The sequence below is a fragment of the Mirounga leonina genome, unplaced genomic scaffold (genome assembly GCF_011800145.1).
Source record: "Mirounga leonina isolate KUSES-001 unplaced genomic scaffold, KU_Mleo_1.0 Mir_175, whole genome shotgun sequence".
NCBI classification, from domain to species: Eukaryota; Metazoa; Chordata; class Mammalia; order Carnivora; family Phocidae; genus Mirounga; species Mirounga leonina.
Window position 1 is genome coordinate 16,213,564 of NW_023270453.1, and position 14,299 is coordinate 16,227,862.

Consider the following 14,299-nt stretch of genomic DNA (forward strand, 5'->3'; position numbering starts at 1 on the left):
CCAAAAACTGTAAGAATACAAAGTATGAGGACATTACATCTTTGTTAACAAGAAAAACAACACACATGCAACCCCACAGGCCTCAATACGGAAGATGGAGAAGTCCGAGACTCCACAGGCTGGAAGAAGTGCAACACATACACACACACACACACACACACACACATACACACACACACGGACGCAAGGTGAGACAGGACGTGGACGCGATGTGAGCTCCGCTTGGGAGGTGAAGTCTGTGGGGACGGTGGGGCTTTCTGTCTAGCAGTTGAAAATACAGAACTAGAGCAGTTGGGCATTTGTTCATATAACTAAACTTTATTATTCACTGAAGCAAAACTAGGAAAGTAAAACCGCTTTTAAAATTAATCTAATGCTTTCTAAAACCAAACACAGGGTTCTGGACTACTGAGTGTCTTCAGTGATCTCTTTCTAACTCCCTTTGGACAAATAAACTTCTAACCTTCTACTTTCTTAACTGATTACGGCCCAGAAAAATATTGCCAGATACTTTCTGTGTGCATTTATTTATAAGGAAGCCTCTCTACACTGACACTCTTGTAGACCATTCACGTTCAGTCTTTCTGCAAACTAAAAAGTAGGGTCTATTTTGTGAAGGTCTGAACCTGCACTTAACAGATTTATTTACAACAGGAAACCCACCTACTTAGTCCTGTTAGTGTTTGAACTCAAGGAAATAGCAGGAACTGTTGCTAAATTTCAGCTGTTCTTAGATTATTTCAATATACTATCTTGCAATCTCAATTAGTCTGCATTGCGGTGTTTAAATCGACAGGAAGAGTGTTTCTTACCAGGTTGTGGCTGCTTTCTGATTCTGGGATTCTGATTGCCTTTTACTAGATTTACCCTCTGCTTTTGTGGAGATTTCTTCACGGGTGGCTTAGCCCTTGGAACAGTTTTGACTGGAGATTTCTCTTGTTTCCTTGCCCTTTTAGTATTCGTTGCCACTGGAGCATCTTTAGAAATGGGAGCTTCTTGTTTTTTCCTATCCAATTTGGTTGTCTGTACAAACTGTGCAGCCCGCACATCAGCACCTTATGTAGAAAACACACCGTTTTTTAAGCGGTAGGGGGCTCAAATATTTATCAGCAATAGCTTCTCCTTTGACTTCTTTTGTTTTTTGGGGGGAGGGGTAACTTTAACAATAGGGAAGAAAATATAAAATTTGGGGTATTTCATTAAAAGATTTTTTTTTAACAAAGCATGAGTTAAAAGGTCTCAGATAAATATAAAAACATGATCTTTCTAAGCATTGGATATAGCCTGTCAGGTGAAGAAGAATGTCAGAGTAATAACTTTGTAAAAACAAGGCATGACTTAACTAAAGAAAAAAAAAATTCTCCATAATCTTTCCTGACTGATGAGGCAGGTGAAGGCTGAAGATGGTAGTTCACAGCACTGGGGAATGGAGAATTCAATTTACAGAAAAGCAACACAGCTCCCATGAAGTCATTAGATAAAACTGTAATCGCACTGCAGAAAAGAGACTGTATATTCATAAAGATCCATCTTCTGATTTCACTTGACTATTCCTAAATATACAAGTCTTAATACCACTGAAAAAATCATCTTTACAGAGCAGACAGAGGAAGGTCTGCTGAAGAAGCTTTCACTGATTTAACTTTCTACAAGTCTCGTACAAAGTGCTCAGCTTTCATCTCTCTTACAAAGTGCTCAGCTTTGCTTCTCACATGGAAGGGAACAGCTAGGAGGCAAGTATGTAGAAAAAAACCTCACGACTACCCTGCTAAATTAATAGAAAGCGTTTCAACCTTTTAAGAGTTAAAAAAAAAGTTAATAAATGTTCCCTTTGAAAACTTTTACTTTCAGCTGTTCCCACCAAAAAATTTAGTCCCAAAGATATCAATAAAAATATCACACGAGTGTTGGCAAATATTATAAAATTACGTTATAGAGAAAACACTACAGTTGACCCTTGAACAACGTTTGAATGGATTTCTTTTTAATAAATCTAAGTACACTACTATAAATGTATTATCTTCCTTTTGATTTTCTTTTTAAAGATTTATTCTTTGGGAGAGTGCGCACGCATGTGCACGCTCGAGGGGGGGGGATGGGGGGCAGAGGGAAAGGGAGAGAGTCTTAAGCAGACTCCGCACTAAGTGCAGAGCCCAACGTGGGGTTCAATCCCACAACCCTGAGATCATGATCTGAGCTGAAATCAAGAGTCAGACACTTAACTGACTGCACCATCCAGGCGCTCCCCCTTATGATTTTTTTTAAGATTTTGAGAGAGAGAGAGCACAAGTGAGAGAGAGCTGGGGGGGGGGAGGGGGCAGAGGAAGGAGAGAGAGAATCTCCAGCAGACTCCCCACTGAGTGGGGCTTGATCTCACGACCCTGAGACAATGACCTGAGCTGAAATCAAGAGTTGGATGATTAACCGACTGAGCCACCCAGGGGCCTCCGCCCCTTATGATCTTCTTATAGCACTTTCTTTTCTCCAGCTTACATAATTGTAAGAATACAGTATATAATATGTAAAACATACAGAGTACGTGTCAATCAGTGATTTGTACTATCAGTAAGCTCCTGGTCAATAGGAGGTTACCAGGAGTGAAGTTTGTGGAGACAAAAGCTATAGAGATTTTTCCACTGTGTGGGGGGTCGGTTGGCGCCCCTGATTGCCTGCGTTGTTCAAGGATCAACTGTATTTCTAATTGAGAAAAGGAAACACGATAGTAGTTTAATAAATTGTGATGACTACTAGTGAAATGTAGAAAACAGACCAATTTAATTTCATTCTTTTGGGAGTTTGAGAAAGGTTTTTTTTTTTGTTTTTGTTTTTTTTTTAAAAAAAAGCTCTTGCATCTCTTTATGTGGTACACTTCCCTGGGTCTAATTATTTTCCTTCCTATTTATGACTTCTCATTCTACTCCAGCTATTTTCTAAAATTTTTAGCACAAAAAAGGCAAAATATAAATCAAGCAGGAAAAGTTCAGACTAAATTGAGAAGAGAAAGAGAATAAGACGAGAGGATCAAGAGCTAGGGGAGGCTCCTAGCAGCTGCATAGGCAGGCAGGAAGACTGCACACAACCCAGGTCCTGGGAGGGAAACAGAAACACAGAAGAAGGTGATCCTTCAGGGATCATCTGCATCACTCAATGCCATGTTAAAGTTGTAGGCACAATTCACTGGTGGACTGTAAAATAAATTTAATGAGTTGTAACCAGAATCCTTTCTTAAATGAAGCAGGATAGAAAATACTAGATTGTACTAGGCATAGTTAGGGTAAATGTTTTTTGAAATTTTTGTTTCAGTCATGTATATATTTGCATGCACTGGACTGACTATATAACATAAAATATTTCTTAAAGTGGAAATTTGAGAAACAGTGACAACATGTATCCTGAATTATAGATTATTCAACAGCTTGAAGTAAACTGGTTCATATACAGAAGAAACCCAACATGCTTGGCCTGGAACGTATTTGTAAGTAGCTGTACAGTCTGGTTTACCACTTTATACTGCCACACTTTCCATCCTTCCCACACGCGTGTGTATGCGCACATACTCACCCCGTCTCCAACTATAATAAGCCAGAAATAACTATCTGTTAAGCCACAGGGTAAAGCCTTAATTATCTACAATCCTGAGGATCTGCATATCCCTGATGTTTTCTTTAGGCATCAACATTTCTAAATTCAAAATATTATACATACAGTTAGCAAACCTTTTCTGGGACAGGCTGCTAGGACATATTTTCAGCTTTGAAGGTCACATGATCTCAGTCACAGCTGCTCACCTCTGCCAGCAAGGTGTGAAGCAGCCAGAGACAACTGGTAAATGCTTGAGGGACCCTTTGGCCACAGTTGGTTGACCCCTTCTGTAAGGGGTCATGGAGCATATGGTTCCCTACCTTTAAGCAAAGTACAATACACACAACTAAGGTGACAGTAGGCCAAAATCACGTGGTTTGCTGTGCTCTGTTTGCCACAGCACATTTGCCTATACACTAAGTGGCTCCAGACTGATTCTCATTTAATTTACAGGAGGCAACAAAGCCATTTGTAGAATCATTTCAATATACAGGTCTCTAGGCCACTGGACATTGTTTGAACAGGTCTACGGCAGGATCCAGGTGACTATTTTTAAAAACTCTGATACACATAACGGATGGGAAATTTTGCCCCAGACTGCTTTAGGTTTGGAGAGTTCAGGCATTTAATTCCCTCTTTATACACGTTCAAACTACTGGTTATCACTTCCTGCTGCTACTGGTGAGCCTGGTTTTAGAAGACCCTCTTCTGCCACCCTTATTTGTCCAAGGATAGCTTAGAAACTGAGTCACCATTGCTTAGAATGGAGTGTAAATGAGTGAGTGACTGTTGGAAGCACTTTACAAATGAAATATGAGCCTTTGGTAGTGGGCTTTTGAGGTATCTTACAGTTTTTCCTATTTCTTGATTTTCATCTGCCATCTAGAATGGTGCTTCTCAAATTTTAGCACATAGACAAATCACCTGGAGAGAAACGTTGGCATTTCTAGCAAACTTCTACCTGATACTCCCCAGCTCGGGGCACGACAATCAGTACCATAGCTACTACTAATGCTCATTTCATACTCCACAGAAATCGTACTTACCTCTTTTTCTTTTCTGAGGGAGCGGTCCTTTAACTAATTTGAGAGTTGCTAGAGAATCCGAACCCTTGCTTGCTCCAGCAGGATTTCTTTTGGGGAAGGGGCGGCACAAGTTCACCCTTTTACTCTGCACGGCAGGTGGTACGCTTGCCTTTCTCTTAGGCTGAACTCTCAGATTTGATGCTGCGCTTAACGGAAGCAGAGCTCCCTGCCTGGCTTTAAACATTTCTTCAGGATTCTTCTCGGTTTCAGTTTCTTTTCTTACTTCTACCTCTGAGTCAAGAAATTCAGGATCTGGAGTCATAACTAAAGAAAATGCAGCGTCACAAACTCCATCTGAGATACAAGGGGACTGAGGACGCTCTGCCAATAAATCTAACGCAGTAGACACTTCCAAAACATACCCACTAGGATCTGAAAAATAAGACCTCAACTGAGTTAAAGACTGTGAAGGGCACTTTTCCACTGGAGGAACCAAGTCAAAGCCATTGGACAGTTGGCCAAAGAATGCAGTCTCTTGAATTCCATCTTGGGAAGCAGCGGTCAATGAAGAGCCTTTGTCTACCTTGTACAGTTCTTGGAAACTATGCTTTACTAATATGTTTGGACACACTCCTTCTTCAGTAAATGACTTCTTTGCTTCTAGCAGGGCACAATTAAGGGCAGGTAAAATAGGTGTCACCTTCAATGAGATGTCATCTTCACCTTTCAATTCTTTCAGCCCTAAAACATATACACATACATTTAAACCTCAAGTTTTGTCTTTTTTTTTTTTTAATTCTACAAAAACATGCAGGAAGAAAATCCTGTGGATTACAAAACCATGGGATGGTTGAATATGGTAGTGTTTCACATGGGAATCTAATTGGCAATTAATAGAAGACCTATGGGTACATTTAATGTATATATAACTCTATTTACATGAACTCACTCATACACACACACACACACACGCAAACCAAAAACGAGTGATTCCAGTGCAATCACTGGGTTAGAGTGAGGAAGGCAGCTCCACCTCATCTGACCAGGAGCCCAGCATGAGCTCAGGTACCATCGCAGATTTGCCTTCAAGTATTTTCAATGCTCATTTCCTGCTTTTAAAATCGGTCTTATTTTATCTGTACCTTATTTAACTTACTTCAAATTCTTTTAAAGAAATTACAATGCAAACTAACTGACCTGCAGAAAGTAAAACCTTTAAGTAACCCCTAAATCTCATGGTAACTATTGGTGTTAAAATGAAATAAACAGGGCGCCTGGGTGGCTCAGTTGGTTAAGCGACTGCCTTCGGCTCAGGTCATGATCCTGGAGTCCCGGGATCGAGTCCCGCATCGGGCTCCCTGCTCGGCGGGGAGTCTGCTTCTCCCTCTGACCCTCCCCCCTCTCATGCTCTCTGTCTCTCATTCTCTCTGTCTCAAATAAATAAATAAAATCTTAAAAAAAAAAAAAAAGAAATAAACATTTTTGGGGGGTGCCTGGGTGGCTCAGTTGGTTAAGTGACTGTCTTCGGCTCAGGTCATGATCCTGGAGTCCCAAGATCGAGTCCCACATTGGGCTCCCTGCTCGGCAGGGAGTCTGCTTCTCCCTCTGACCCTCTCGCCTCTCATGCTCTCTCTCTCAAATAAACAAATAAAAATCTTTTAAAAAAAAATTAAACATTTTTTAAAAAGTAAGTAACTAAACCGACTAGTCTTGTGTTCCACTCTCTCTCCTTGGCTCACTCTTTGACTGAAATGCTAATTTTTCAGCAAATCAATAACATAAAGAAAAATAATAAGAGGGGGGAAAAAAAAGAAAAGGTCAGGTCACTGAGAAGTGGGTAATAAAGTCCTAGAAAATGTAAGGCATCAGTAACTCTTAGATTAAAAAACCCCACAGATGGGGCGCCTGGGTGGCTCAGTCAAGCATCTGCTTTCGGCTCAGGTCATGATCCCTGGGTCCTGGGATCAAGCCCCACATCGGACTCCCTGCTCAGCAGGGAGTCTGCTTCTCCTTCTTCCTCTGCTTGCCACTCTGCCTACCTGTGCTCTCTGTCAAATAAATACATAAAATCTTAAAAAAACCCAAAAAACCCATAGATGACAACAGCCTCTGGTGTCTACTGAACTGAACTGAGTCATGCCGCTCTTTTTAAAGAAAAAGTAACTGCAAAATTAAGAAACACCAAGTTAGTCCTAGCTGAATACACTTGCCCTTGAGCCAGTATTACGAAAAGGAAAAGAAGAGCAAACATGGATAAACAGGAAAATGTGACTAAACACCTGAGACATCTAAGTGAACATGTCAACAGGCAGCTGAATATGGGCATGTGAAGCTCAGAGGAAAGTCTAGGTCTGCGAAGGAGACAAAGAAGGATCACCCAGGGAGGTTAAAGGAGAGTGATTTCAGAGCAGAAAACAGTTACGAGGGTCAAGTGCTGCTGAGAGGTCAAGATGAAGACTGAAAAATATGCCCCAGACTCCATGAACTGGACGTCACTGTGCCCTTACCTGCTGGAAGGGATGGATGGAATAAATGTAACCCACATAGACCCGTCTGCCCATCTCCAAAATCTACACAGAATGAAAATCATAAGAAAAGTTAGGTTGTTGATCTTATAAAACAAAAGTAAACATACTGAAAAACAGTTTTTAAAAAAAGTGGTCCTTACTTGTTTCTGGTATTAAGGCTGATGATGTAAATAAGATGAAAATGCCCCGATCTTCTAAGCATTTGATGATTGCCTTAAACATAAAAAAAAAAAAAAAAAAGTGAAAGAAGATTCAGTCCCTCTCTTTCTCCCTCTACCACACTCTGCAGTGAATTGTGAGCTCATGAAAAGTATAAATATAACACAATTCTTGAAATGTTAGTGTTTGTAAGAATCAGGAGAATTTTGTCCCCAGTATCAGAAACTGCAAGTTCCTTAGTCCTCAAATAATCTTGGCCCTGTGAGGCCTACATATAAGAACCAGAACATTAAGGTTAGTTTTAGGATAGTGTTCAGCTATGTAACAAATCAATTAGAAAAGACATTTCAGTTTTTCATTAAGATGCTTGACATTTCATTCTGCTGCCTAAGTAGCCAATCTGTCACCATTCAGCCACTACAAATTCAAGGTGACTCAGACCTGGGATTAGCATCTTAAGCTCATGTTTACACAAAAAATATCACAGAATCCTGGAACTCAAGACTGGAAGATACAATCCAATAAAATAATCCTTTCTACAGCATCCTAAGAGAAAAAATAATAGTTAATGACATAATTAGGTCCTGTGGCACAAGAGATGCAGATAAAAAAAAACTCTTCCTCTCGTTTCCCTCTATCACAGTCTTCAGGGGAATCTGGAGCTCAAGAAAAAAAAAAATCCAGAAATTTTCATGTTTCTAGTAACTCTGGGAATTTTTCCCCAGATAGTGGGGAAGTTATCCAAAAGTTGCCATTGTAAATCATAAAGATAACAGCTTTTCCATTAGTCACCATTTCAAAAGCTTATATATCCATAACAAAGAGAAAATCCAATGTTCATATAGTAATTTTTCAGTTAAAAAAGAAACAAACAAAATACACCATTTTTTAGAATAAAGTGAGAAAACATTCTATTTTCAAAGATTGAGGGTGCCTGGGTGACTCAGTCGTTAAGCGTCTGCCTTCGGCTCAGGTCATGGTCCCAGGGTCCTGGGATCGAGTCCCACATCGGGCTCCCTGCTCCACGGGAAGCCTGCTTCTCCCTTTCCCACTCCCCCTGCTTCTGTTCCTGCTCTCGCTATCTCTCTCTCTGTCAAATAAATAAAATCTTAAAAAAAAAAAAAAAAAAGATAGGTCATAAGCCTACAAATATGGGGAATCAATAAATTATTCAATAACAAAGTATGAAAAAGACTTCCAATGATTACATCCACAGGAACAATCATTCCACACGCTTCTGCGATAGCCCCTGGGCACCTGACAGTTTCTGCTTTTGTTTCCTCCAGTCTTACAAATTCTATGATGGCAGGGACTGTATTTGTATTTATGCTTCTGGGCACACAGTAGGGACTGAAGAAATAATTATTGAATAAATATACCAGTAGTTATATATACCCATAGCTTTGGTATCTAGTAAACTGCAGGTATAATTCTGGCTTCATTTTCTACTACTATAAAAAGTGAAAGTGACAAGAGAGTTAGCCTCTACATCATTCTGCATTTTAGTTTTGTGATACAGATGAAATGTGCAAATAAAACAGAAATATATATCTTATTGGTCTCTCAGATTATGTACTGAAAGGGCTCAAGTTCCTATTTTAACCTTTGTGGGGAGAAATCATACAATGTTTACATATCTATTAGCCTTTTCCATTTACACACAGAAAAATACAGCCATACATGTCCTTAAGACCCTGTTAAAAAGAGACCTTGGTTGGTACTGTTCTTGAAGGTCAGTTTTCTGGGTACAAGGCCACATATACTTTATTCAAGGGACATCTATTGCTTGTCCTCTATACACCAGGCATGGGCACTAAGGTGTCAAATATGCTTAAGATATGATAACTGCCCTCAAGGTACTCAATGTCTAGGTGGGGAGACGGGTATGTAAAAATTATTCATACAATGATGAGGCAAGAAAAAAAAGCATGGGAGCTAGAGAGTATAATGCTAAGTGAAGTTAAGTCAGTCAGAGAAGGACAAATACCATATGATTTCACTCAACATGTGGAATTTAAGAAACAAAACAAATAAGCAAAGGGGAGAGAGAGAGAGAGAGAGACAAAACAAGAAATGGACTCTTAACGCTAGAGAACACACGGCTGGGTACCAGAGGGGAGATGGGTGGGGGGTGGGGGAAACAGGTGATGGGGATGAAGGAGTGCACCTGTTGTGATGAGCGCCGGGTGATGTATGGAAGTGTTGACTCACAGTACTGTACACCTGAAACTAATATAATACTGTATGTTAACCAACTGAAATTAAAATAAAAACTTAAAAAACAAAAAAAAGGAAGAAAAAGCATGGACACCAAGGAGGAAGGACCTGATGTGATTTGTGCATCAGGTCTCTGCTACTTTTGATATCATTTGCACTTACAAACAGTCGCTTCATGAATGCATGTTCTGAAAACATTTTTGGACTCTCTTCCTTTTAATTTCCCAATAGAAAATGGACTGTGCTACTGCAAAACAACATAGCCTACATTCCCCCAGGAGATACTCAACGGCCATCTGCTCAGCATCCACTGCTGCCCCGCTGGTTCCTCTGTGCTGAGGAGCACTGCCACAGACTCAGCAGGACTGACCCTGGACCCAGTCCCAGCAGGTGGGCTCAGGATGGCCTGCGTGGGTCAAGGCACCCCATTCCCTGTTAGTTACTGGACAAGGGATGTGCAGATGACATACACTGGTCTAATGAAACTGAAGTGAAGGTGAGGAGGGGCTCTCTCTCTCCAGATGCACAAAGGAAGCATGTCGCCCCGAGTGGCAGCCTCAGGACAAAACTAGTGTACAGAGCAGAGTGAGGTGAAACACAAAGTCCTGAGCAAAGAGTACTTGAACTGGCCTTATCACCTAGAATTGAAAAAAAGCCTGTTCAGTCCTGTTACTATCTAAGCCAGCTTGGGTTTCCATCACAAGTAACTCCAAGTATCTTAACTGGCTGCCCCTAAGACCCCTTATCTTCACAGCTTAGACACAGGTCCTGTTTTCACTTACTGATTTCTTGCTATCTACTATGGGGGTAGTCCAGCATGCCACTAATGCGCTCACATGTTTAGATCACTATCCCACACTCACACCATCTCCCTTGGGATGTTTAGGTCTCACTCATAAAAAGTCACCCTCTACTCATTCCTCACACTGAGGAACCCTGGTTGACAAAATGGACAGAAGTCTCTGGGTTGTTACATAATTCTCATTAGCGGCTTACTTTCTCCAATATGGAAACAGTGGGAGCACCAGCATTTGATTTTTTTCCCTTACATACCTATAGATCAACACAGGTCACTTTTAAAGAAGTATCTCACAAGTGGTCCTTTGATTAACTCAGAAACACTAGGGATCTAATCAATTCTTTTGTCATAGAACAACAACAACAACAACAACAACAAAGATTTGGGGAATACTGTCCTCTAATTCTTAAAATTAGGAGTACAAACTGACCAGCGAAATACGAATGTAAACTGAGACACAAAGGAGGATGAAAATATTAGACAATAAATATTAATATGTCACATAAAAAAACAGATAAAAAACATAATAAAATTAAATTAAAAAAAAGAATATGTCACATATTAAGTAATGAAAATCCTTTCAGCAAACTAAAATAATTCACTCTAGGCACAGTCAACTAATAATGAGATATCTATTTCTTAATTCAAAGAAAAAATAATAATTATATTTTAAATAGGTGATTCTTACCAATTGCTTATTTTTAATATACTCTGTTAGTTTATCTATTTTTTCCCCTTGTTTGTTTGACAGTTCCACCTCATACATCCTGAAGCACATATCCTGGCAAGAGACTATGGAGAAAATCAGAAAAACAGAACATTTCTTATTTTAAAACGCTATTATGCTTTTTTATAACCAAGTTTTTCATTTTATATGTTAAAAAGATGAAAGAACTAGAAATACTCTTAAAAAAACATTTAACATTCAATGGTCTTTGTTATAAAACTCCTCAATAAGAAGTTACTGTGTCAAGTATTTGAAACAATGTTTTCACTAATATGGACTCTACTCTAGAATTTAACAAGACAAATACATACTATATAAATAACATAAACATCAATGTTCCATGAATTAATCTAAATGACCAGGAAATTTCCTTCTCGTGTTTTCTCCTTTTTTTCCTTCAGTTAGAAGTACATAAATAAATAAAAACCACCACCACAAAACCTCTGTTCTCTTTTAAAGGCATGGTTATGAGTTTCTGACTATTTGTAAGCAACTCTCTGCTGAACTCTCTCAGTGTTCTATAGTAAAGTGAGTCTCTGCCACCTTAGATGAAATTACCTTTCAGTTTCTAGTTAGCCTCCAAGGAAATAAATCACAGCAACCCTACAGCTTTTACAAAAGGTCCTTCCGCGAATCACTCAGGGCAAAACCACAACAGAGTGTGTAAGAGTGTGCGCGTGACAGATGGAAAAAACTGAACAAAGCCCAGGGCATGCAGTGTTTCATTATATCTGAACAGACCTTTTTGCTCCAGGTAATTCTGTTTTCTAAAGGCAGCTTCTGGTAGTCTTTTTTTCAAAGATGACACTTTCATTACATACTTAAAATCTAGTTCACGTGGCCTAAAAAAAAAAACAATATCATGCAATTTAATAAACATTTAAACTACAACTTCGTATTTTTTTATTTTCTAATATAAATGCAAACAAAAATATCATAACAAGAAAAGTCCTGAAATTGATAAAATCCGAATCAAATAATGTGCATATTTATAAATATTATAGATTTTCAAATATATGACCCCACAGGCCACAGTCTGCAAATATGTTCAACATTTTCTGAATGCATGTATTTTTGAGACTAACAAAATATCTAGATGAATGAAAGAATTATGCATACTGGAATGAGAATTTTCTAAAAATTATGCTATGTAAGAGTTGACAACTTTTTTTTTTTTTTTTAAAGATTTTATTTATTTATTTAAGACAGAGAATGAGAGACAGAGAGCATGAGAGGGAGGAGGGTCAGAGGGAGAAGCAGACTCCCTGCTGAGCAGGGAGCCCGATGCGGGACTCGATCCCGGGACTCCAGGATCATGACCTGAGCCGAAGGCAGTCGCTTAACCAACTGAGCCACCCAGGCGCCCAGAGTTGACAACTTTTGACAATAGTGGACTGCATACCATGCAGTGCCACTGAATGAACCACATCCAGACTTCTGTACCACTTCCCCCGACTTCTCCTTGAAAACTCATTTTCAAATACTTGTAGACTTATAAATGCTCCCCTTGCCCCTAAATACTTCTCTGTGTATCCTTAAGAAAGGACATTTCCTTATGCAACCATAGAACAATTAATGAAATCAAGAAATTAATAATGATATGGTTCCATTATTTAACCTACACACCTTATTCAAATTTTGCCAACTGTCTCACTAAGGGACTTTATAACAAAAGAAAACAAATCTTTTTCTGTTTTACGATCCAATCCAGGATGACACACTGCATTTAGTTATGTCTTTTTAGTCACCTTCAATCTAGACAGTCTCTTGGTCTTTAACGACCTTGGTATTTTTGAAGAATACAGACCATGTATTTTGCAGAATGCCCCTCAATCTGGGTATATCTGATGTTTCCTGCTGATTAGATTGGCAGGAATACCACACAAGTGACACTGTGTCATTCTCTATGCATCCTATTAGGAAGCACATGATATTTATTCCACTGCTGGTGATGTTAACCATTTAGGTAATGGTTCTAGCCATTTCTCTCTACACTCATTAGTTGTACTCCACAGTGACAATGAACTTTCCCAACTCTCCCATTTATTTATTTACAGAATTCGTTTTTTTGTTTTGTTTTGTTTTGTTTTGTTTTTCAGAGAGACAGCGCACACGTGCAGGGGGTGGAGAGTAGGGGGGAAGGGGCAGAGGGAGAGGAAGAGAATCTTAAGCAGGCTCCATGCCAGCGCAGAGTCCGACTCAGGGCTTGATCTCATGGCCCTGAGATCATGACCTGAGCTGAAATCAAGAATCAGATGCTCAGCCGACTGAGCTTCCCAGGTACCCACCCCTATTTACAGAATTCTTACTTTATTTTCTGGGTTGTAATAACCCTCAATCCTCCCTCTTAAAACAGGTCAGGCAACAGAAAGAAAATGAATTCTGACAGCACACCTATCTTCAGCTTATATTTCAATAGAATAGGTCTATCTTTCAACAGTTTTGGGTGCAAACCAAGTGCAGACTAAATAAAAAGATTTCATGAGATGCCCTTCACAATGCCCCCAAAACAAATAATTCATTATAATGCAAATATGTGTAATAGCTACTCTACTTAACAGTGGTCTAGGAAAATCATGGGAAAATTACAAAATCAGCTCCTGCAACTCTTAATAAAAATAAAGACTCAATAATAGTATTAAGTGCCTGTAATCTGCTGCATCTGCTACTGAGGCAAATCCAATTTATTTCTTGGGAAAGTCAAACATCTAGTATCAAGGTCATATTCTCATGAATGGATTAAGACACTAAAATTTCCAAAGCAACTTGTCAAAGATTATAAAACTATTTCAAAGCCAAGGTCAGAATTTAGACCTGAATTTTAAGTTTCCTGTGCTCTATACATCTACCCAAAGTACTCTAATAAAAAACCAAGTACGACTGCTTTGTTTCACACCAGTACCAACAAACAAGACATCAAAATGAGAATTAAAAAAAAAAAAAAAAATCAAACAGTAAAGGACACAAACTCAATACTTACAGTTGCGTTGGAACAGCTGTACCGTAAGAGGACCAAAGAGTTATATCACACAGCAGACAGCCTTGAATAATTAATCTGCCTTGCCATGAAGAGGTGAGCACTGTAAGAAAAGAGTAAGAAAGAAACTGATTATTTATGAGCAAAACATTTACTTAAATAAAAGAACCAATTAAATAATTTCTTACCATTTTCACTGAGTTCAAATCTAGGGAAAAAGGAAAGGCATGTTTATAAGAGCAAACAGAACAGATCCAGTAAAACAAAGTATGTGCATAATTACTT

General features: G+C 39.1%; 1 protein-coding gene across 5 annotated transcripts in view; it reads right to left on the reverse strand.

Moving 5' to 3' along the window:
* TASOR2 (transcription activation suppressor family member 2) overlaps positions 1-14,299 on the reverse strand; it is a 72,503-nt gene that overhangs the window by 24,157 nt on the left and 34,047 nt on the right. For 4 of the 5 annotated variants that reach the window (XM_035021721.1, XM_035021718.1, XM_035021719.1 and 1 more), the window contains 8 exons: positions 14,203-14,222; positions 14,018-14,117; positions 11,779-11,879; positions 10,999-11,102; positions 7,276-7,348; positions 7,115-7,177; positions 4,629-5,348; positions 813-1,055 (listed from right to left, as the gene is read on the reverse strand). In XM_035021721.1, the coding sequence (XP_034877612.1) occupies positions 813-1,055; positions 4,629-5,348; positions 7,115-7,177; positions 7,276-7,348; positions 10,999-11,102; positions 11,779-11,879; positions 14,018-14,117; positions 14,203-14,222 (1,424 nt within the window). The remainder of the gene's footprint in view (positions 1-812; positions 1,056-4,628; positions 5,349-7,114; positions 7,178-7,275; positions 7,349-10,998; positions 11,103-11,778; positions 11,880-14,017; positions 14,118-14,202; positions 14,223-14,299) is intronic. The other variant, XM_035021720.1, reaches the window with a different exon arrangement.